This window comes from Talpa europaea (genome assembly GCF_964194135.1).
Source record: "Talpa europaea genome assembly, chromosome: 14".
Classification (NCBI taxonomy): Eukaryota; Metazoa; Chordata; class Mammalia; order Eulipotyphla; family Talpidae; genus Talpa; species Talpa europaea.
Window position 1 is genome coordinate 39,210,985 of NC_140082.1, and position 25,306 is coordinate 39,236,290.

General features: G+C 38.4%; 1 protein-coding gene across 2 annotated transcripts in view; it reads left to right on the top strand.

The window, feature by feature from the left end:
- LARP4B (La ribonucleoprotein 4B) overlaps positions 1-25,306 on the top strand; it is a gene marked incomplete at both ends in the record, with an annotated part of 56,265 nt that overhangs the window by 25,282 nt on the left and 5,677 nt on the right. Inside the window, 7 exons of one of the 2 annotated variants that reach the window (XM_084254238.1) lie at positions 9,468-9,571; positions 13,299-13,409; positions 14,926-14,979; positions 15,066-15,275; positions 18,832-18,938; positions 19,493-19,744; positions 23,755-23,800. In XM_084254238.1, the coding sequence (XP_084110364.1) occupies positions 9,468-9,571; positions 13,299-13,409; positions 14,926-14,979; positions 15,066-15,275; positions 18,832-18,938; positions 19,493-19,744; positions 23,755-23,800 (884 nt within the window). The remainder of the gene's footprint in view (positions 1-9,467; positions 9,572-13,298; positions 13,410-14,925; positions 14,980-15,065; positions 15,276-18,831; positions 18,939-19,492; positions 19,745-23,754; positions 23,801-25,306) is intronic. The other variant, XM_084254237.1, reaches the window with a different exon arrangement.

The window sequence follows — 25,306 nt, forward strand, 5'->3', positions numbered from 1 at the left end:
GACAGCTGTCATATTGATGGAAATACAATAAATAACAGTATTTAGGATAAAGTAGAGTACATTTTAATTATTAGCATTCTAGCCATTAGAGGAATTTCTTTCCAATTTCATCTTCCTACTACAGTTTTGGGGAAATATTACTGGCCCTTTTCCTTAAGAGGATATTGTGATTGAAAAGTTGTTTCTTGGGCATTTGGCATCAGAGGGAGGTTAAAACATCCTATCAGAAACCTGCAAGGATGCAGGAAATGAGGGTGTTTCACATTATCTGCCATGTCACAAGTACAGTTTGTTGCTATCCTGGTTTGCTTTGTACATTGAGGCTTGTGCAGCCTGTTTTCTTTATTAAAAAAAGAACTACTTGGGCCTCCCTGGTGACACAAGGGGTTAAGATGCAGCCTGTGAAGCTATCCACAGCCACTGCAGCACGAGTTCGATCCCCGGCCAGGGAGGTGACCCACATGGCGCAGCAGACCTCTCCTGTTTTGCCCGCTGCTCCCCTTGGCAGTGTATTTCAGTCGGTCTTCCTGTTATGCTCCCCACTCACTCTGGTGAATCCTCTTACGCCCCACAATCTCTGGCCTGTACTCCAGTTCTTGTATGCATAAATAAATCTTTAAAAAAAAAAAAAAGGAAGAAAAGAACTACTTTACTGAGGTATAATTGACTTGGTAAACTGCATATTTAAAGCATGTTATTGAATCTTAAATTAATTTCAATGTATATGAAAACTTACATATATGTTGGTGAAACCATTGCTAGGCAGGAGAACACACCCACCACTGCCCTCCTTCCTTGTGTGCTTTGTAATACTTCCACCCCTCCCTTCCCACCTGGGATTACTTCACAGAGGTTAATTTTATACTAAATGTACAATGTATTTTTTATTTCTTTTTAAATAGAATTGTTTTTAATTATAAAAGTTCACTTTTATATAGGGCTACACTACCAGGTATATTATCTTTATAGTCTCCCTTCTCATTATTTCTCTATTAAACATCTCTGGTGGATATCCTTCACAAAGAACAGGATGACCGCTCTTCCTAAATATTTATAATGTTGGGGTACCATCTTGCCTGAATTAAAGCCTCATTTTTCTCACCATGACTTTTCTTTACTTATACCTTGGTTTATCTGTATGCTGGCAGTCTGAACAGAGTTTCCCCTGTGTGCAGTTTACTTAATAGTAGAAATAGACAAACATCTTACCTTTGAACTTAGTTGTGTTTTATTTTTTATTTTTTAAAATATGAGTAGATTTATTTATTTATTTTTATTTATTTATACAAGCACTGGGTACAGTCAGAAGCGCAGGAGGGTAAGAGAATTCACCAGAGCCAGAGCGGGGAGCAGAGCAGGCAGACTGAAGTACACTGCTGAGGGGCGTAGTGGGCAAGTCAGGAGAGGTCTGCTGTGCCATGTTGGTTGCTCCCTGGTTGGCTGGGGATGGAACTCCTCCTGCAGAGGCTGCAGATAGCTTTAGAGTGCGGTACTTAACCCCTGTGCCTCCAGGGAGGCCCCTGAGTCTGATGCTGTTTGACCCACTTACAAAGTCCATAGATTTTCATATAATTATATACACTTTACCTTGTTATAAAGTCTTTGGTTGTTAGGGAATCATCCCAGTTTAATTTATTAATTACTTTTTTTGTCACACCCCATTCAGAGTAACCTCTTGCATCTGCAATTTGTTGCATCTTATAGATGAGGGTTTTTAAGTGTCCTGTGTACTTATTTAAGCACCTCCTTTGATCCCCACTCTAACCTCACTTAACCTCCCTTGCCAGCTGTGTATTGTGTGGGAAGGTATTTTTGAGTTGTAATGTTACTTTCTATCTTTTTGTGTTCAGTTCTTCCTTATCTCGTCTCTTTTCTCACTCAGTTTTTATACAGAAATTTATATGCAGGGCCTCCCCGGTGGCGCAGCGGTTGAGTGCTGGGTTGCAAAGCTGCCCGCAGCCTCTGCTGCCCTGGCTTGATTCCCGGACACCAGGGAGGGTCCCACATGGTGCGCAGACCTCTCCTGCCGCACCCGCAGCTCCCCTCAGCAGTGTACTTCGTCAGTCTGCCTGTTCTGCAACCTGCTCTGGCTCTGGTGAATTCTCTCACCCTCCCGCCCTTCTGACTATACCCAGTGCTTGTATAAATAAATAAATAAATTTTAAAAACTATATGCATATATAATAACCTATATGATCAAAGTACAGTTTCCATATTTACTTAAGTAGCCATAGCTCTGAACAGAGTAACTTGCAGAAGCTCTTTGAGCAGAGATCACATGTTTAAATCTTTTCCCTTTCCCCAATTTGTCTGACAGTGACTCAGACAGAGTACACTTTGTGTGTATGTGTGTGTCAGACATTTTTATTTTTTGAGGTAACATTTTATAATACTGTCTATGATATAGGGGAATAGGTTTACACATCCTAATGTATGTATCACCACATCACCTCCAAAGCACCCATATCCTTTTATCTCCCTCTCCCCACTTTGTACCTACCCCCTTTTTATCCCTCTAATAGCTCATCTCTGCAGTCATACTTCTGGGGTTGTTTGGTTCCGTTTTGTTTCTCTGTATTCCCCATATGAGTGAATTAATTAGGTATTTGGTTTTCTCCTTATGACTTATTTCACCTGGCATAATTCCCTAAAGTTTTATTCATGTAGTTGAGAATGGAAAGATTTTATTTAATTTTTTAATAGCTGAGTAATATTTCATCATGTATATGTATCTCATCTTCTTATTCCACCCATTTGCATTGGATCACTTAGGTTGTTTCCATTACTTGTAAATAGTGCTGCAGTCAACATAGGAGTGCATATATCCCTTCAAATTAGTATTTTTGCATTCTTTGGATAAATACCAAGAGGTGAAATTACTGGATCATTATGATGTATATCTGTTTTTAATATCATGAGGAACCTCCAAATTGTTTTTCATAGGGACTTGACCCAGTCTATGTTCCCACTAAGAGCATATGTTTCTCTTTTCTCTACTACACCTTTGCCAACATTTGTTTCTGTTTTTGTTTGGTTTGGTTTTTGTGTGGACCATTCTCACAGAAGTTAAGTTGTTATCTCATTGTACTTTTGCATTTCTGTGGTGTTGAACATAATTTTCATGTTCCTGTTTATTCTCTGTATGTCTTCTTTGGAAAGTATGTATTTAGCTCTTCTACCCCCCCTTTTTTTAAAATTGGTTTCTTTGTTTTCTTTTTATTGGCTGTGTGAATTCTTTGTGGATCTTGGATCTTAGCCCTTGTTAGATATATGATGTGCAAATATTTTCTCTCATTAATAGGTTGTCTTTGTTTTAATGGCAGTTTCTTTTGCTAGCTATACAGAACCTTTTAGCTAAACATTATTCCATTTTATTTTTGCTTTCATTTTTCTTGCATTTTCTCTCATTTTTCTTAGAGTCAAGTCTTCATAGCCATTCCTGAATCTAAAATCGTGAAGTGTTTTGCCTGTTTTCTTCTGTATATTATGATTTCAGATATTTATCCAAGTCTTTAATCCATTTTTCATTAATTTTTCTGTACAGTATGAAAGAGAGTGGTATAGTTTCTTTTTTCTCTTGGGGATGTTCAGTTTTCCCATTTATTGAAGAGATATTTCTGCATTGTATACTCTTGGCTCCTTAGTCATAGATTTAACTGTCTGTATAAATGTGAGTTTATTTCTGGGCTTTCAGTTCTATTCCATTGGTCTGTGTGTATGTTTATTCCAGTATCATGCTGTTATGATTATTATAGCTTTGTAGTATGGTTTGAGATCTGGGCATGATGGCTCCATTGTTTTTTTTTTTTTTTTTTTGGAGGAGGGTGGTGTAAGATTGCTTGTCTATTTGGGGTCTTTTATGGTTCCATATAAATTTCAATATATGCTGTATTGAGAACATTTGTCTTCATTTGAATATTCCCTAGTACAGCACTGAAACTACTGCTCATGAAATTGTATAAATTACATTTTTAAAAATTTTTTTAAAGATTTATTTATTTATGCATTCAAGAGCTGGGGTACAGGCCAGAGATGCAGGGGGTGAGAGGATTCACCAGAGACAGAGCAGGGAACAGAACAGGGCATACCAGCTGAAATACACTGCCGAGGGGAGCAGCGGGTGAGTCAGGAGAGGTCTGCTGCTCCATGTGGGTTGCTCCCTGGCCAGCTAGGGATCAAACTCGTGCTGTAGAGGCTGCGGATTGCTTCTTCATAGTGCAGTGCTTAACCCCTTATGCCACCAGGAAAGCCCTAAATTACATTTTTAGGCTATTTTTTATATCATAACACATAGTACATGGCACAGTATATTTGATTTAAGTACTGTTTTAACTTTAATATAATTGAAATTGTTAATTTAAAACACAGACACAAAAATATTTGGCACCAGAGTGTAAATAAATACATTGTCTTACAGTGAAGATTAGTACAATTAAAATGAATTAGGCCTGTATTTTTCATGAAGAATAAATTCAAAATGACATTATTAACTGTAGAAATATTTAATGTAGACACAAGTTGACACCATTTATGTAAAGTTTAGGAATTTGTTTTTCTTTTCTTTTTTGGTAAGATTTATTTATTTATTTATACAAGCACTGGGTATAGTCAGAAGTGCGGGAATGTGAGAGAATTCACCAGAGCCAGAGCGGGGGAATAGAACAGGCAGACTGATGAAATACACTGCTGAGGGGAGCATCAGGCGTGGCAGGAGAGGTCTGTCGAGCCATGTGGGACCCTCGCCAGCAGCCGGGGATCAAACTGGCCCTGCAGAGGCTGTGGGCAGCTTCACAGCCCAGCTCTCAACTGCTGTGCCACCAGGGGAGGCCCTTTTCTCTTTTTTTAAAAAAATTATTTATGCATATAAGAATTGGAGTACAGGCCAGATGTGGTCCCAGGGGAGGGAGGAGTGAGAGGATTCTCCAGAGACAGAGTGGGGAGCAGATCAGGCAGACTGACTGAAATACACTGCTAAGAGGAGCAGCAGGCGAGACAGGAGAGGTCTTCTGTGCCATGTGGGTAGCTCCCTGGCTGACAGGGGATCAAACTTGTGCTGCAGAAGCTGTAGATGGGCTCACAGTGCTGTGTTTAACCCCTGGCACCACCAGGGAGGCCCAAGTTTAGGAATTTGGACAACAGAACTGAATTTTTTTTTTTTAAATGAGTTCAGAAGTACAGGTTAAAACTATATGGATTGAGACTCCTAATTCAGTATAAATTCTAGGGGGAGGGGGGAAAACTGACCAAGGGAACACAGACACAGAGGCTGTTACCAAGGTCTCTTTTTCTACAGCTTTATTGAAGTAGAATTCACACACCTTGCATTACATGTAGTATAAATATACATTTGTAGAATTTTGACATTTTGACACCCACAGAATCACCACTATCAAGATAATGAACATACCATTGACCCTTAAAAGTGTCCTCTACCCTGGAGCAACTGTTCACATGCATTTTGTCACTTTAGAGTAATTTGCAGTTTTTAGAAATTTTTAATACATGGGATCAGTCCTGAAATAACTTATTGATCACTGAGCCTCATCCACAGGATGGATTTTTAGGTTATTGCTGCAAATAGAGTAAATATGAATGTAATATGCAGGACTCAGTGTGGGTATTGCTTCTGTGGTTCTTGGGTCAATAACTGGCTGTGGAATATTCAGATGGTATATGGTCAGTTCGTGAAACTGCCCACCTTTTCCCAAAGTACCATACCATTTTAAGCAGGACCTTACCTTCAGTGATTGCCAACACTTCTGCTATCTAATTAGGTGTGTAGTGGGTATTTCATGGTTTAATTTGTTTCTGTGATGCCTGGCATCTTTTCATTTACTTATTTATCCTCTTCCTTTTGCTGAAATACCTGTTTATATGTCTTCCTGGTCTCTGCCGGTTTTTTTTATTAGTTTTCTTATAATTGATACTTGAGGAGTGTGCACACACATGTGGATGTGTGTGTGGTTTGAGATATGTATTATCTACATTCCAGACAAGTCCTTGTCATATATTTAGCCTGCAAATATATTCTCGTAGTTTGTGGCTTCTCTTTTCTTCTGCTAACAGTGTTTTTGAAAAGGAGAGTTTTGAATTTTGTATATATCCCAATTTAGTCATTTCCCCCCTCTTTTATGTACCTTGCTTTTGGTGTTGTACCTAAGAAAATCTTTGCTTAATCCAAAAGTCCCCGAAGGTTTTCCTTTTTTCTTTTTTCTTTTATTTTTAAGATTTATTTATGCATACAAGAACTGGGGTATAGGCCAGAGGTGCAGGGGTTGAGAGGATTCACCAGAGCCAGAGTGGGGAACAGAACAGGCAGATCGACTGAAATACATTGCTGAGGGGAGCAGTGGGCGAGACAGAGCTCTGCTGCACCATGTAGGTAGCTCTCTGGCGGGGCTTGAACTCGTGCTGCAGTGGCTTCATATAGCTTCATAGTGCTGAGACTTAACCCTTTGTGCTATCAGGTAGGCTCCCTCAAAGGTTTTCTTACACTATATATATTTTAAGATTTTATGTTGTTACATCTGTGATGCATTTTAAGCTAATTTTTGTAAGTGGTTCATGATGTGATCTAAGTTCGCCTCTTCCCTGTCTGTGGATATACAACTGTATTCACACCATTTATTGAAGAGACTTTTCTTTCTCCATTGCATTCAGTGCACCATTTTCACAATACTTGCGCATGTGGGTTTCTCTATGGGCTGTGTGTCTGTCCTTAATCTATTTGTTGGTTGTGACACCAGTACTGTAGTGTCTTTATTACTCAGACTTTATAGTAAGTCTTAACAATTGGTGTCAGCATTCTGACTTGATTTTGCACTTCTAAATGCTTTTGTCTTTCCATTTGAATTTTTATCAGCATTTTGGTTTTTCCAACGGGCCTGTTGATATTTTTATTGGGATTATATTGCGTCTATAAATCAGTTTGAGAAGTGACGTGGTAACAATATACAATATTGAGTTTTCCAATCCATGAACTCAGAATCAATCAATCTCTGTCTCTGTCCCTTTCTTTCTCGGACCTTTTAAAATTTTCTCTTGGCAGTATTTTCCAGTTTTCAATGTACAGGTCCTCCATAAGTTATCAGATTGATAACTATGTCATTTTGACTTAATTTTAGATGATTTTAAATTTTAGTATCCAGTTGTTTTGTGCTAGTGTGTCTAAATAGAACTCATTTTTATATTTTGATCTTGTTCTCTAAACCTTGCTAAACTCATTCATTATATTTTTTTAATTTTCTTTTCTTTTTTTTAATTTTTTTCAAAGATTTATTTTTATTTATTAATTTATTTTTAATTTATACAAGCACTGGGTACAGTCAGAAGCGCGGGAGGGTGAGAGAATTCACCAGAGCCAGAGCGGGGAACAGAGCAGGCAGAAGGACCGAAGTACACTGCTGAGGGGAGCAGCGGCAGGAGAGGTCTGCGCGCCATGTGGGTCCCTCCTCCGGTGGTGGCCGGGGAGCAGCCGGGGATCAAACCTGCGCTGCAGGCAGCTTCACAACCTGGCGCTCAACTGCTGCGCCACCCCCCATTATAATTTTTGTGGAAATTGTATCACATCATCTACATAGATGTAAATTTGTTTTCTCTCAGTAAAAGTTGTTTTTCTATTCATTCAGCCATTATTGCCCTGACTTGAACCTCCTACAATGTTGAATTGGGTTGGGAGTTCTGCATCGTTACCTTGTTTCTTTCTCCAGTAAGTGTAGTGGTAGAAGTTGAGGTGAGGAGTTTGCCTTTCTATTCCTAGTTTACTCATAATTTTTATTTAGAAAGGATGATGGATTTTTAAAATACCCTTTTTTCCCCATCTATGAGATAATGATATGATTGTTTGATTTTTAGTCCATTAATATGGTGAATCACATCTCTTGATTTTCAGTTGGTAAATCAACCTCACATTACTGAGATAAATCCATGAATATTTTTATATATTGTAGGATACAGTGCCTCCAGAATTTGATGAGAATTTTTTTTAATATTTTATTTTATATAATTCTTACATCATTTTTCATTTTTGCACAATGTATGCATTTTCATTTTGGTTATATTCCCCATACAATTGCATTCCCCCCTTATTTTTACCCTAATCCTTCCTTTCCCTGTCCCTTTCTCCTTCCCCCCGGGAATTTTTTTTTTTTAATCTATGTGTATGAGGGATATTGGTTGTAGCTTTCTTGAATTGAATGTCTTTGTTTAGCTTAGGCATCAGAGAACTGCTGGTTTCTTAAGTTAAACTGAAAAGTGTTCCTAAGTGTTTTAGAAGAGTTTTACTGTAGAATTGTTATTTTTTTCTTAAAAATTTAATAGAATTCTCCAATTCTCCAATGTGGGCTTTGAAATTTGTTTTTTGCCTAGATTCAGGTCTATTCTGTTTCTCTCCTTCTTTAAGGTCAGTTTTGGTATACTGTATAAGGAATGTTTTTATTTTGCATAAGTTGTCAGACTTACTAACGTGAACTTTTTTATAAGATTCCTTATTAACCTGTTACTATGAGTAGAACCTATAGTGACGTCCCATCTTTCATCCCTGATGTTGGTAATTTGTGTCTATGTACTTACGGACAGCTCTGATCACTGTGATCATGGTGTACCATGACTTATCTATACATGATACGCTTTCATAACTGTGACACCAAAAACATAACATGAAAAAGTGCATATATCAACTGGTGAAGTCTGAATTAGGCCTGTACCTGAGTGTTACATTGCCTGGACAACAGCCTCCTTGTTTTTTAAAAAGATTTATTTTATTTATTTATGCACACAAGAACTGGGGTACAGGTGAGAGGTGCAGGGGGAGGGGGTGATTCACCAGAGACAGAGTGGGGGGCAGAACAAGTGGATCTACTGAAATACACTGCTGAGGAGTACATTGGGCGAGACAGGAGAGGTCTGCCGCACCATATGGGTCAGCTCCCTGTCCTGGGTTTCGAACTCATGCCACAGTGGCTGGTGATAGCTTGATAGTGCTAAGATTTTACACCCTGTGCCACCAGCCTCCTTGTTTTTACAATGGAGTGTAGCTGTGTACGTAGCATCACTAAGGAAATGTGGGAGAAAGGGATGCAGGAGCTTCTTGTGAGATCAAAATAGAAAGTCTTCATAAAACATAAAACACTTTACTTTAAGGATTTGTAACAGGGAGGAAACCTTAACCGCGAATTTTAATCTACTTATAGTTGTTTAAACTATTAGAGCCCTTGTTTCATGATGCTACATTTGTTATAGCACTTTGCCTATTGTATATGCATTTCTTTAATAATACAGTATAATACATTCCATTGGAATATCTGTTGGGTTGTCAGAAAAGTCATGACACATTTTTTTTTCTGTTTTTCAAAGAAAAAAGTCATGACTTTCCAGCATCCCTAATATATGATATCATAGTGGTATACAAATAAATGATTTATTTACTTTAATATATGTTTTACCATTCATTTTTCTTCCCCTTATAGCTTTACCTTTAGTCCAAGTGGATGAAAAGGGAGAAAAAGTAAGGCCAAATCAAAATCGCTGCATAGTGATACTACGTGAAATATCTGAATCCACCCCAGTAGAAGTAAGTTATTTCTCCTTTGAGGGGTATTTGGACATTTGTGTGTGTGTGTGTGTGTGTGTTTGGGTTTTTTTTATTTTTTTTGTTTATTTTTGTGTTTTTTTTGGAAGGTGTATTTTACAGAATAAATATGTTGAGTAACATTTTTGTCCTAGGACTTACACACTCTTAGTTACAGTGTGATTTGTTGGCTAGAGTGCTTTTCAAACTCTTAGGTTTCAGGACTATATTACACTACATTAAAAACAAAGAGATCTTACGGTAATTTCAGTCTTCAAAAGTTAAGTATAATAAACCTTAAGTTTTAACATATGCAACATATTTTTTATGATAAATTGCTTTCAAAACATTTTCATGACAAGGGACAGTATGAAGGTTTACTCCAAGCCGGTGTAAACTGTATTAGATTTAGGGTAATGTGCCAGCATTTGTATAGTTATAATGAGAGTGATAAAATGCAAACATGTCTTTTTCTATGTAAGTGGAAACTAGTGCTCAGAATTTGAGAACTGCTAAATTGCACAGTAATTTTAAGAACCATAGTATATTTTCAGAGTAATGAAAAGTAATCTATTATTAGTTCCTTGCTATAAAACTTGTCCAAATGCCTGAAGTTACTACACATAGTAAAACATGCTGATGGTTATGTCTTGCAATAATGAAGAAAAGCACTGATCAAAGCAGGTCTTGGTTTCTCTCTGCTTTGGGACTCTCAGAGAACACATGATGTTCCATTGTTAGTTCCACATCATTCATGATTTAAGCCTAGGTTACTAATACTGCATACTTTTCTAGTTCCTTCTCTGTAAATAGATTAGTGAATGTGAGGGTTCAGTAAGATGGCAAAATGTTGCAAAGGTGAGTATTCCAACAATATCTAGGATAAGAAATTACATCATTCCTGAGTCTAGTCTGGTTCTACCAAGTTTAGCTTTTTATTCACTTAGGTTGTTTAGTTTGTTAGAAAAAGAAGTTAGATTTGTAATTTCTTCTTCATCTTTTTATTGAGATTCTAAATATGAAGGGTCAGCATATTTGTTACTCATTTGAATGTCTTCATTAACTCACAGTTTTCTAATGCATAATCCCAAATTTTCAAGACTTGACACAAATTTTTACAGACTATACCAAGAATAATTTCTGCTCTTAGCTGCAGAAATTAATCTGGGTATATGTCCCCTTTTCCAAACTGCATACCCCATATCTTTTGTAAAATTTGAACAATGGAAGACTTAGGAGAGAAGGTTTAGAGGAGACTCTATTAAAAATTGAGGGGAAAGTGGGGGTGTGTGGTTAAAAGCAGTCTGAATAAGAAAAAAATACTAAGTTCTTAAACTCTGTAGATTCCTTTTACTGGGCAAGGACTTTTCAGTTTCCCATTAAATGTAACCAGTTTCTTGACAGTGATTAGAAAGTGTTTGTAGTTCATTAATTTCTCTACTACTTTTAGAAGGGTAACTTCTTTTATGAAATGACTGGTTTTTTTTTTTTTTGCTCTGGAATATACTTTATGTATTAATTAGCCAGATAGCTTTCCTAATTATAACTTTAGCCTGGTAAGTCTTTTTCCATTCTTTTTTAGTCCATTTGTGTCTTTATATTTAAAAGTGGGCTTCTTATAAGCAGCTTATATGTTGGTCTTGCTTTTCTTGTCCAATGTGAAAATCTCTACTTTGAGGGAGTTTAGTTTGGTCTACATTGATATGTTTAATAATGTGATTGGGTTTGAATTTAATCACCTTGCTATTTTTTCTTTGTCTCTTCCGTTCTTTGTTTTCTTTCCTCCCCCCTCCCCTTTTTAGATTATTTTGTATTTTTAGCTCCCCTTTATTCTATTTTTTGGCATATTAGATAGACCTCTTTGTTTTTATTTTACTAGTTGCTTTAAGGTTTATAGCTGATGGCTCTAATTCATAGTCTACCTTTAATTAATATAGTACTATTCACTTCATGAAAGTATGCTTCCATTTTACCACACCCAGCCTTTATGCTGTTGTCATGCATTTTAATTCTACGAAAGCATAAATTCCAAATTATTTATTGTTATGCTTGCTTTTAAACAAGTCAACTTCTTTTAAAGGTTAAAAATAAAAGTATATTTTATATTTATCCAGTATTTACCATTTACAGATCTAGATCCTTTGTCTAAATCTAGATTTTCATCTGATATCATTTCTACATCAGTATTACTCTAATATTTCTTGTGGTATAGGTCTGCTGGTAATAAATCTTTTTTTATGTTTGAAAAAATCTTTACAAAAGGTATTTTTGCTGGGTATAGAATTCTGCCCTGACAGGGGTTTCTTTTTTCATCTTTATTTTAAAGATTTAGTTCTGTGGTCTGGTGTGCATAGTTCTGAGGCTAAATCTCTTACCTTTATTCCTCTATATGTAACAGATTTTAAGCCTCTTTTTTTTTTTTTTTTTTTTTTGCTTCTTTGAAGATTTTTATCATTGGTTTTATGCAATTTGGTTGTTTTCTGCCTTGATGTTTTTAACTTTCTTGTATTTGATGGTCACTTGGCCATGGTTTCTTAATATATTTCTCTTTTCCCTTCTGAAAATGTGTAACTAGCTGTTAATCCTTTTAATATATTTTTCATTTCCTATAGTTTTCTTAATTTGCTTCTTTGTTTTTTAATCTTCTTTATCTATTTCATATGCTCAGTTACTATCTTTTAAATATGGAATATATTATCCAATAACTGTTTTAATGTCATTGTCCACTAATTCTATCATCACTATCATTTCTGGGTCTAATTTGATTTTTTTTTTTATTATTATAGGTTCTATTTCTATTCTTTTTTCTATGCCTGGTAAACTTTGACTGGATGCCATGCATTTTAGATTTTACTATTTTAGATATGGAATAATTGTATTCCTTCCTATAATATTCTGGAGCTTTGTTGTGAGATTCAGTTAAGTGAACTTGGGACCAGTGTGGTCCCTAAGGAGTATTTACTAGTGGAAGTAGAGCCACCTTTACAATACACTTTTCCTAGTGCTGAGGCATGGCCTTTGTGAGTGCTGTCCTGGAAGTCCTGTGAATCAGGAGCATTCCCACTCTGACTGGTGGGAAGACACAAAGCCTATTCTCCTGAGCTCTGGGTGTTTCACTCATCATTTCAGGTAGTTGTGTGCTGTTTGCTGAGCCTTTGGAATAACTTCTGAGAGCTCTAGAGTTGTTGTCTATGCCTATGCTCACCTCCTGGTATTCATGCCTGGAAAAGGCATCAACCAGGCACTTGTGAACTCATCTGTATGTGTCCCTCTTAGCCCATTGTCTGAAAACAGTTATTTCAGGTATTTTGTGTTTGTTTGTTTAAATATTTCATGGGAGAAGGGTAATCTGATTAACCTTGGCCAGAGCAAAAGTCAGATATCTTTCTAAATTTCTTAAATTTGTTAGTTATTATCTCCCCCCACCCCCCGAAACTTTGTTATTAACCTACTGGTGGCATTAACTGATATTTTCATATTAATTTGGCTTAATGGTATCTTGGGAGTAGGGAAAGTTGTCAGTAAGTTGTCTCTCTTTTTCTATGGCATTGGAATCCTAGTAGTGCAGCCATACTGAACTACTCAGCTGTTTGAAAGAGAGGTTTACTAGGCATCAGTATGTTGGACTCTTCATTTTAAGGATCTGTCCTAAAACATGTGCATCTGTTATATTTGGTGAAGACAAAGGTGGCATAATTGAGAATTAATTTCTTGACCTTTCTGTTTCTAGGAAGTAGAAGCACTATTTAAAGGTGATAATTTACCGAAATTTATAAACTGTGAATTTGCCTATAACGATAATTGGTTTATTACATTTGAAACAGAAGCTGATGCACAACAGGTAAGCTCTTCCCCACTAATCATGACCCTTTCCCATCCCACTCCACCCCAGAAGTACAGAGTTTACCCATACTTAACAATTAGTACATAGCAGGGTTAAATTTGGGCACTAAGATCTTAACTTTCATTATGGTGTTAAGTTTGACTATAAAGTGCAGAAGTAACCAAGTTTTAGAAACTTTGAATAGGTGTGTTTGTATAGGCAGTTTTTACAACTATAAAAAGTATGTGATGTTACTGTCTGAGGACACTGTAAGACAAACAGCCTAGGAAATTGAGTTCTGTATTTATATCTAGACAAAGAAAGGTTTTTTAATATTTGGAATGTGTCTTGGGAAATTTAAACTGTCTCTTCATCATTGTATGTATGTGTGTGTGAGGCACTTTGGAAGATACATAAAGGAGTTTTGTCAGAAAACAGAGTTATTATGGTTTCCCTGCCCCTGAAAATTTTACTTTGGGGCAGACAATTTAACATTTGTAGAGATTACAGTGTAAGATTAAGTGTTGAATACCTGGAGTGTGATGGGATTCAAAAGAAATAAAACAAAAATCTGAAATATAGGCTTTAATTGACAGGAAGGGAAATGAAGGACAGGAGGAACAGGACAAGGGAGGCAGTTTTGTGTATATGTGTGTATATACTTAAGCACACAAGTACAGCAGGGGCAACCTTCATTTCCAGTTGGAAATGTGACAGGATTAGGGTGAATCAGATGGGTCCAATTCTTTAGTGTTATATAGGAGAATTCAAATACAGTTTAGAGAGGATCCATAAGGAATGATTTTTCTGGAACTCTGTAATACCAATATCAAGTAGGGGTTATTACACGGAACTTGGTATTCGTTGTTTTTCCCTAGGTCAGGATTCTTAGTGTATGGCCTCTGGGAGACTTTTATGGTTTCCATTAATACTACAAAGTTGTACACAGATGTTTGTGTGAGAATTTGGTGTAAAGGATCTATAGATCATTTAAATAAATAAAATAGCCCATAACAGGTTATTTTTATTTATTTATTTTTTATTTTTAAAGATTTATTTTATTTATACAAGAGCTGGGGTACAGGCCAGATGCGCGGGAGGGTGAGAGAGGATTCACCAGAGATAGAGCGGGGAACAGAAAAGGCAGACTGACTAAATACACTGCTGAGGGGATTAGCGGGCGAGACAGGAGAGGTCTGCTGCGCCATGTGGGATTCTCACTGGCCGGCCGGGATCAAACCCACACTGCAGAGGCTGTGAACAGCTTCACAGTGCAGTGCTTAACCACCTGCGCCACCAGGGAGGCCCCTTAGCAGGTTATTTTAAGGCATCTGTGATTCAGATCATGTAGATCATATCCATCATATTTTAACTCTTTTGAATTAACTGTCAGACCATCTTTTTTTTTTTAATAATAATTGATTTGCCATTGGTTTATAATACTATATAAATGTCAAGAGTATACTACACCCACTGTCAGTCCATCTTATCTGTAAGATTAACATAATGGTATTTTGGATGACTTTGCCTTTAGGCTTACAAATACCTGCGAGAAGAAGTCAAAACTTTTCAAGGAAAACCAATTAAGGTAAGCAATAGCATTAGTTATACTTTCTTTATTTTCAACTCAACTTTCTTTAATATTCTAATAGAAACTTATATGTTTTCAAATAGGCACGGATAAAAGCAAAGGCAATAGCTATAAACACATTTTTGCCAAAGAATGGATTTAGACCTCTGGACATGAGCCTTTACACACAGCAGCGCTACACAGCGTCGTTTTATTTACCTCCAGTGTACAGCCCCCAGCAGCAGTTCCCGCTCTACAGCCTGATTGCCCCTCAGGCATGGTCAGCCACACACAGCTATCTTGATCCACCCCTGGTGAGTTTGGTCTGTATTTGGAACTTATGTTATAGAATGCTATTGTGTATACACCATGAAAGTACATGGAAGGATGAAGATACTCATTTAATATGGATAAACAAATAGGCAGTTTACCATAGGAAGGTAGAGTTTCAGGTTCTATAGTGGGTTTTATAGTTTTCTTTTTAAAGATTTATTCATCTATGCATACAAGAGCTGGGGTAAAGACCAGAGATGCGAGGGTGAGAAAATTCACCAGAGACAGAGTGGGGAACAGAACAGGCAGATTGACTGAAACACACTGCTGAGGGGAACAGCGGGCGAGACAGGAGAGGTCCGCCTCACCATGTGGGTTGCACCTTGGCTGGGCCGGGATCAGACTCATGCTGCAGAGGCTGCGGATTGCTTCGTAGTGCGGTGCTTAACCCCCTGCGCCACCAGGGAGGCCCAGGTTTTATATTTAATTGGGACATAAATACAGGATTATATACATTTAAAAAACTTTGAAATACTATAACCTTAATCCTTTGGCTAGTTTTACCTCTTCGCTTGTCTAGCATTTCCTAAGCTGTGTAACCCCTAGTAAAATACAAAATGTGGTAAGATCTCTAGTATAGCTAGTGTACTTAAGCGCAGAGGGGAAATATCAGAGGAGGTGTTTTAACAGCCTTCTAACAGTCAAGTACAAGTGGAAGACAAACTGTCTTATACACTTAATTTTTCACAGCAGCTCTAGAGCCAGTTGGTATGATTAATATTTACAGATTTGGCCTATGTTGATACCTGTGGTTGGAATTCATAAATTTGTAATACTGTCACTTTTCTCCAACTATACTGCTATAGATGTTAGAAAAGATCATGTGGACTCTGGTTGGATATTGGCATGAGTGATGGGGTGAGAGAATTCGGGCTGTTGTACATTATGATAAAGGAGAAATGGTCAGTAGCCTCCCACTTGGGAGGTTAGGGATGATTGATGGACTAGTAGTTTACATGAATTTGTAAACAGGTTCAGTTTGAACAAGAGCTTGAAAGGATGGAACATACAGGTTATGTCAGAAAGCAGGAATCTACTCAATAACTTTGAAAGTATTCTTGTCCAGGATTTGGCTTGGACCAAGTTAGGGAAGCTGGGAAGGGACCATGTATGAGCTGTGTGCTGCTCAGGTTTATCATGGGCAGAAAGGGAGTTGCTCATGAGCTGGGCCTGTCACTACTGATAGGGCAGAAAGAGGATAGAATTTGAAGGTAAGCTTGAGAGGAGAGTTGACTAAACTGGTGAGTGGTTGGTGCCTGTTCTGTACTAACCTATAGAATGTAGTAGATAATTTCTGATGAAATGGATGTCGTTATCAGGGAGACCTGAAGGTTATTAAGTCTGTCCTGAGACAAGTGGAGTTCATCTTTGGCTTATGAGAAGTGATAAGGACAGATGGGGAAGAGTCAGGATAGAGCCTCACTGATCCAGAATCCTGCAGAAATCTAAAACCACTGCAATTAAAGAATGTTTAGCAGACAAACATTAAAATTCAGATTGCTTCTATGTCTTTTGAGTGAATCCTAATGGTAAAAAAAAATGCACTATTTCTTTGAAATTATCTACTACATTCTGTAAGAGTATACCAGTAGCTATATAGTTAATATATATAAAACAACCTTAGAAAGGAAGTGGAATGCACAAACTCTTGTATTGAATGATTTCTCCAGTGGAAAGTAATCACTAAGTTTGTGCTGTTTAGTTCTTAAATTAAATTGTTCTTCTAATTTCTCTAATCATGTTAATCTCCTTCCAAAGTGGGGTCCTTTGGGATCCTGGATCCGGTACCTTGTCTTGACATTCTGTTTTTTAATGTTCACATAGCCACTTGGGATGGTTCTTCTGAGCCTGATGTGGGTGGATGTTTGATGGCCTTCTGCTTGCTCTACTGCATCATTCTGAGCAGAAATGAAGAGACAGTGCCTGTTAATTCTTAATGACTTATGCTTAATTATTGTGTTAGCAAACAATTTATTTTTAAACTCTTGAGCAAAATTATTCAACTACCAGAGTACCATATGTAAAAATACATATATGAAATGATTTGTCTCAATTGGTCTTGATTTATAATTTTCTGAATCTAGTTCTGATGTGATTAATATATTTGTAAATAGTCTCATTCTTATAGAGTTTCTCAAATAATGTATTAGAGATTCTAATAGTTTTAAGTGCATCTTTCTTTCCAAATGTTTCCCTCTAGTTACTTTAGTTTTCTTTTTTTCAAATCAGGGAATAATCTTATCTGGGTCCTAAGTTATCTTTAATCTTTTAGTTGGTTTTAGTTAAAAGGAATTATTGCTTTTTGTCTTCTTTTTTTCTTTTTAAATAAGGAGAACCTTATATAAAAATAGATATCTGTCAATATAGTGAATATTTAGGGGGGAGTAGGTGGACTTGGTAAAGCACTGAGGGAACCCATGAAGGAATGCCACTTAACAGAAAGTGGTTAGAACCTTGTGTCCAAAATTCAGATGACTGGAGTGAGCATGCTCTTCCTATTTTTTTAAAAAGATTTATTTATTTATTTATGCATACAAGAGCTATGGTACAGGCCAGAGGTGGGAGGTGTGTGTGAGAGAATTCACCAGAGACAGAGTGGGGAACAGAACAGGCAGACTGACTGCAATGCACTGCTGAGGGGAGCAGCGGGCGAGTCAGGAGAGGCCTGCTGCGCCATGTGAGTAGCTCCCTGGCTGGCCAGGGATCAAACTCATGCTGCAAAGGCCGTGGACAACGTTATAGGTTGTGTTTTAACCCCTTGCGCCACTATTTCACCTTGTTTTTATATGTCTAGATTTTTAAAAATAGCTAATATTTAAAGCTCTGTACTTAAACTTTTTAACTTTTTTAAGATTATAATTATGATTATATCCTTCAAGGGCACTATGGCCCATTTAAATGTTCTTCTAATTATGTAAATGTGTTTATGTGAAGTCATCTTAAGTTGTGACTTAGAGAGTAATTATTAATGATCTAAAAAATCCTGATACTCAGGGCAAGACTTGACGAGGGTTCAATAAAGGTTTTAACATTTTTTAAATGACATACTCAAGGTGATTATTATGATAGATATATAGATATTCCTAAGATTGAGAATTTTGACAAATTTTGTTAATGTCATTGGAATAAGTATTCTGAAATTTTGCTAGGCACAGAGGTGCTGTTATTGTTATCACTAAGTTATGCATTTGGACTCTATGATAGATGTGTGGGATTTGCAGCATTTGCTGGAGCCCATGGGTCCCGAGCAACTGCCTTCTCAGTTCAGTTACACACGTATATATGGCTTGCTCATAGAGCTGTCTTGAGGAACAAACTAGACGGCACAGGAAAGGTTTCAGCCCTTTCCTGGCTCACTGAATATGGCCATTAGAAGTAACCTTACATAGTGCTCTTCTCAACCTGCAGATATCTTAAATATAAAATGGAGCAGTCTCCCTGATCAGTCAAGAAATGATCCAGGTCACCATGAGATGCAGTGTTGACCATTCAGAGTCTGTTTATGGTTTGTTGACTTGTTTTTTTTAATGAACCTAGGTAACTCCATTTCCAAATACTGGATTTATAAATGGATTTACATCTCCAACCTTCAAACCTGCAGCATCTCCTCTTACTTCACTCAGACAGTACCCTCCTAGAAGCAGGTAAGCTCTATGAGTGATTAAAATACTGTTGCTTTTTCAGGGTTTGTAATAAGAGATCACTGCAACATTGTATAATTTAAAGGCAAAACAAAAACAAGTTTAAACCTTGGTAATCCTAACACTTATACATGAGTCACATTTATTAAGTAATGAGTGCTTCTGATGATTTCTAATGACCTATTTGACCTTATGTTCATTCGGGACAAAACAACTTAAAGCACAGACTTATATTCTGTGAAGAGTAAATACTAAAATGTGCAGTAGTGCCCATATGTACAGGAGAGAATCTCGGAGAAAAGCTTCTGGGCCGTGTGCACCTGTGTGTGCCTGCTTGTGATGTGGACCTGGGCTATAGTGGAGCAAATCATTGACACTTTACTTACAGATTTACATTATCAGGCATACTATGTATGCTTTAGCTAGTCTAAAAGACAGTTTTTATATTTTTCTAACTAGAAAGCAGATTTCAGCTCAAACATTCCTGTAGTAGCATGCTCATTTTGTAATGCTGGGATGGTTTTGTAACTGAGCATATCCCAACGTTGTGTTCACAGGAACCCTAGTAAATCTCATCTGCGCCATGCCATCCCCAGCACAGAGAGAGGGCCTGGGCTCTTAGAAAGTCCTTCCATATTTAACTTCACTGCGGATCGGTTAATTAACGGTGTCCGGAGCCCACAAACCAGGCAGACAGGTCAAACTAGAACCCGAATACAGAACCCTCCCACCTACGCCAAGAGAGATGTGGGGCCCGGGCGTGTGGAGCCGACCAGTCTCGAGTCCTCTCCTGGTTTAGGCAGAGGAAGGTGAGTGATTCAAAGTTGTTGTTGAGCGGTACTTTGTACCCATCATAAACTAGTACTGTTTCCAAAATCATTAATTTAGCTATGTTTAATAATCATTTTTTTTAAAAAACCATCACAAATAACCACAAAAAATCAAATTAAAGTCTATTAACATAAATGCATTTATATAATTACTGAGAGAGGAATTACTCTTAGGACTGAGATGAAACTGGTTTCATCTTTTTTTGTGATAGAAAGTGATTCACTGTGAAAAGAACTGTGGCTGGAATGGAGCCATGTTAAGCCAAGCCGTGATTTGTGGAGGGCTTGATACTTGACCTCCTGTCAGCCTGTGGCCTTCTGTCTTCTCCACTCCCACCAACACAGAGGTCCCTGGTGCCCGGCCAGAATGTCACACAGGAGCAGATAATGAGTCTAAGTTCCATTCCCACCAATTGTATTTATAGACACTAGCTGTGATTATGAAGTGGCACCTGTTGGCCACATTAAAGGGGAGCTTTTACCTATTTCCATGTCAGGCAAGCAGTCAGGTACCCTGGGTCTCTCAGTATCTGTGTTATTACCTGGGGTCAAGACATTGGGCTGGTCCACTTCTTCCCACATTTCCATTGGTGTACCTTGCTGCTGCCTTGCCTCCTGACACCTCCATTAGAGGGACAAGATTAGAAAAGATGCCAGTTACTCACAGCTTTTTATTCAGTCAGCATCCTGCAAGCGTTGACAGATTGGAGCCGGCTTTATCCAGTCCCTTGCTCAGTGCTTAGCTCTCTTTGGGTTATGGGGGAGGAAATCCCTGCTGACAGATGACTAGCAATTTTCTTTGTAATTGGAAAAATGCCTAAACATTTTCTTTTTAACCTACTTTGAATATTTTAAATGCAGATATTTCTAAGTGACCCATGCCAAGAACGCAGCACAGTATCTGACTTACAAAAGCTGCTCCTCCTCCCTGGCATGCATCTGGGAGTATGAGAGCTCCCTTGTATTTGTGCTGGTAAATCCCTATAGCTAGGCATAACTGAAGGTGGCACTCTGCTGCAGAACTGATATGGTGTGCTGCATGTCACCAGGAAACTTGTTGTAAACTTGGTATTAGAGAACTAAATAGTCAAAAGAGTCAAAGTATAGACACATGGAACTGGGATACAATGGGGAGAGTTTGGTTATTAGATCAAGAGGCTTGGAGTGGACCCTGTGGAGCTTCAGCCAGACTATTAGAAAGGGCCACCAGCCACACTAAGGTGGTACCTGGGGCTCTTGTCAGTGCTTGCGGAGGGGACAGCAAGGACAAGTACCTGGGCCCTTCCCCAGCTCCCTGCCCTCATGTACCTCTAGCACTCCTTACTGGGAGAAGCTGTATAAAAAGTATCCTGGCAGTGCAAAGATGGCCTGTAGAAGGTCTACCCCAGCATTCCAGCATATGGCCTCTGGCCACACATCTATCTTCCAATAGTGTACAGATTTCCAGTGGCAACAGTAGTGAGTCAATACTTTAGACTAACAAGTGGGAGTGTCCCACCATCCCCCCACAACAAGGAAGCCATACATACTGTTATCTAAAAAGTCTGTAACCTGAGGACTGTGACTACAGTAGAACATCAGGAGGAAAGCATTTGCATAGCCAGTATACATGGTGAGCAGAGAAAGTGACCTTGACAATTGGCTCTCCTCTGTCTCCAGATCAGGCATCGGTGCTTAGGACTCTTCAGCTGGCGGGGGATCCAGACTGTCCTTCCTGAAAGACCTACATCCATGGTGGTTGTTCCACAGCAGCAACCTGCCTCCTCCCCCCCCCCCCCCTTCTTTCCTGGGTCTCTTGTTTTCTGTGAACTCTTGGTCATTAAGAAGTAGTACAAGTCGTTTCGCGGAACCCCTGAAACCAGACATGGCTTTCTTATCTCTGTGGAGCAGCCTCATAGGGCAGGCACCAGTCAGGTTCCGTGGAACAAGGAACCCAGCAGAATGCCATCTCAGTCATGTCACCTGGTGTGAGTGTTCTGCTTTGGGGGAGCAAGATAGCCAAACTATCAGAACTCAAAGTTGTGGGTACAGAAAGCAAAAATGGTGCTGGTGGAATGTTGGCTATACTAGGGATATGCCCCCTTCCAGCTCTGCTGTGTGGTGCTTAACATTGCATGCTACTGTGGCCCCTGCTGTTGCCAAATGCAAAGCATGCTACCTTTGGTCAAATTAGGGTTATCCTTTGAAGGCATTGCTGGCCCATGAGACTTGCAGCTGAGTCTTTGCCCAACCAGTCCCCTCCTTGAGGATGTGACATACACCATTTTTAAAGTGGGGTGGGTGACTATGTCTAGCTAGCCTTGCACAGGCACCATCAAATCCTCTGAGGGGCCCCATGGATTGTGGTAGACAGATCCATGCAGCATGTGTGCCTTCTGGGTAGGCAGAGCCACTGCCATCTCTGGCTGCTAGGTACCTGGTACCCCGGTCAGTTGCGACAAACAGGGTATCCTCATTGCCCTCCTGTTGCACATTTGCAGTGATGGGGAGGAAGCTACATGTCCCCTCTTTCACCTGCTTCTTGAGGGTCTCTTCTAGAGTAGATGGCTTTTGGTAAGCAGTTGAAACACAAGTCTGCATACTATCCACCCCATGAGACTTTTTCTGAGGTCTCCTTGTCTGTAGACATTGGGTGTTGATTTGTAGATCTCCAGCCAGCCATTCCCCTACATGAGAACCTGTGTGCAGCCACACTCCAGCCATTTCTGTCATAGACACAAGGCAGCAGATATGTTGCTTGAATTTCTGCCCTTTAGCTTATGGAAACATTCCTAGGATGTAATGCTGAGGCAGGGGGCATGCTGCACAGCCTTTATAATCTAGGTCTTGGGCTGCAGGGGTGGGTCACAGAGCAGCAGGACCATGTGAATTGTTGCAAGCGTTTGTGCCCCTCTGTGGCTTAGTGCCCATTGGTGATGAACAGCTCTCATCCGTGGTTATTAGTTTTTAGTCAGGCATGTAGTTTCTGCTAGGGGCTAGGTAACAGCTTGAAACTATTTCTGGAATAAAGTTTCTACAAGAAAAGGTGTGACTTTGCTCCAAAATCCTGGAGATTGGCACTGTGCTTATTCTAGAAGGGCTGGCCAGAGAATTCATAGAGTGCTCCTGCTTCTTAATTGTTCTAATTAATTAGGCCATGATAGTCAAGACCGCTTTTAGTTTTTCTGTGAAGCGGCCAATCAAGATTATTTCTAAACACCTTTCCGGCTTACATGATGCAAGGCTCTCAAGTCTCTGCATTCAGTTGAAATGGCAAAGGGATCAGTAAATAGACATAAAATTATAAATTTAAATGAATATTTGAATTGTTTGGCCACATAAACCCATTCTGGGCAGTGAAAGTATCTGAGCATCCTCAGGGCTAATGTGAAGCCTCCTCTTCTTAGCTGTGTTTGTGTAATTATGAGCTGCAATGCACGGCATGATGCTCCTGCCTGTGCATCTCAGTAATTGGCAGTAATCTAGAATGTTGTTCATGCAAGTAACAGTTAGACATAGAAAGTGCTTGGGACTTAGAAACCCTTGTGTGGTGTAGTTATGACAAGCTGGTGTCTAGGTGACACAGGGGCTGAAGAAGAGGCCAACAGAGGAAGTAGGTGTTTGGGTACTTCCTATTTCAATGATAAATCTAATCAACTTTATCACTGCTTAACAGTTCACCTATATAATTCAATATCACATTTTACACATCTTGTCATTCAGCTGAATGAATATTCAAATAGTCATATAAGAAAAATTCTTAATAGCCACTTGTAAAATTCTTCTAATGTTTTTTTCTTTCTTTTTGAATGTCTTTTAGTTATATCACTTTTTTGCAAGATTTTTGATCATTTCCCATATTAAGGTTGACTTTCAGAATCAAAAATTATCTTTTAAAGATTGCAAAGTAATAAAGACTAAATTGGTGGTTTGCTTTGAATATGTGTGCCTTATGAAAAAAATGTTTCAAGGGGGGAAAAATTAACAGTCTTTGCTTTCTTTTCTTCTAGGAAAAATTCCTTTGGTTATCGGAAGAAAAGGGAGGAGAAGTTTACAGTGAGTAGATAAAACCTGCGTTATTTCACATTTAAATCTAATCAATACTACACAGACATTCAAGTTATTAATGAGTTGAATGAAGATTAACAGATGAGAAGGATCTTTTAATGTGATATCCATTAAGTGATAGTGAGAACCTCAGGAAAGAGATGGTAGGGATTTCAGAAATAGATTGCTAGCTCATTTCCTGTGTGTTACTGCATGGCTTGTGCATGTGTGTGTGCACTGTGGAACAGGTGCAAGTAGGAGCACAGACTGTCTGCAGAAGTCTAGGGGAGTACTTTCTGCTTGAGTAACCTATCACATAACTTTAAATAACTGGGAGTACAAGTTTTGAAAAGCAGAGTAAATTTCCCCTTCATAGGCATTAATCAGTATTTTTCTGTATATGCACAGTGGAAAGCACTATTGCCTTCTGTAACTTATGGTCAGGACCAACCCAAAAATAAGTCAAAAATTTATGTACATGGTAGGTGCATGGGGCAGAGTCATGTTTGGGGTGGTTAAATGTTCCTCCTACAGATAATACTTCTATACTCCAAGTGGTGGGAGAGCATTTTGGGCAGAATTTTCCAAGTGTGTGAATATGGCAAAGGAGACTAAATGTTTGGAGGACTGGTGAAGACCTTGAGAAAATTCTTGGTCTAGTACCTTGAGCTATTGAGGAGTAGCAGTTTTTCGTTACAAAAGATATATTTTCATTTGAACTTAGAACACATAAATTAATAATATTGTAAACACCCACAGTTCTACCTCACGAGCCAGTTTAGATTTTGATTAACCTTTTTGGGAAGGAAGTTTGTATCAGTTGATTTCAGCTGGAATTAATGAATTCCTGTAATACTTGGATTAACAAGACCAGTGTCTGAATCTCTTCATATACAAGTTACCTTATAGTAATCATTCTCACTGATCACTTGGTCACCTTTAGGGCTGAAATTTCTTTTTGTTACATGTGTTTTCCTGATTCATGTGTTAATATGTGGGAACTACTGAAAGCTGAGACACATGACTCATTAATGTTTATTCAGAGACTGGACCTGTTCTATTGGGTACTCTAATGACTTAGAAACTTAAAGATGGGTAACAAGAGTATAAGTAGTTGGCCTGTCCAAGCCCATAGGACCAGGGACAGCATTCATCTCCTCCAGCTGTTCAAATCCTAAAAATGTTCAGACTGATTTCAAAATCAAGCCTTATTCTGTTGCCTCTTTCATTTTGTAACTCCTCTATCTGGGCAGTTGTTACTAAAAAATAGAGATTTAGTAGATTTTTGTGAAGTCTCTCTTCCTAGAAATGATTATATTCTAAAATGCTGGCTCACCTCAGAAACATGCAGATGTTTGAAATATAGCTCCTAAAGATTGCTTTCATCTGAATTTCAGACTTTTTGCTCTAAGTTTCAGGAAACTTATTTTGCTAAAGTATAAAGGGAGTGCAGTGGGCAAGTGATAATAACACAGTCTGAGTTTGGAGTTTAACCCAGATTGAGCAAAATTAGGT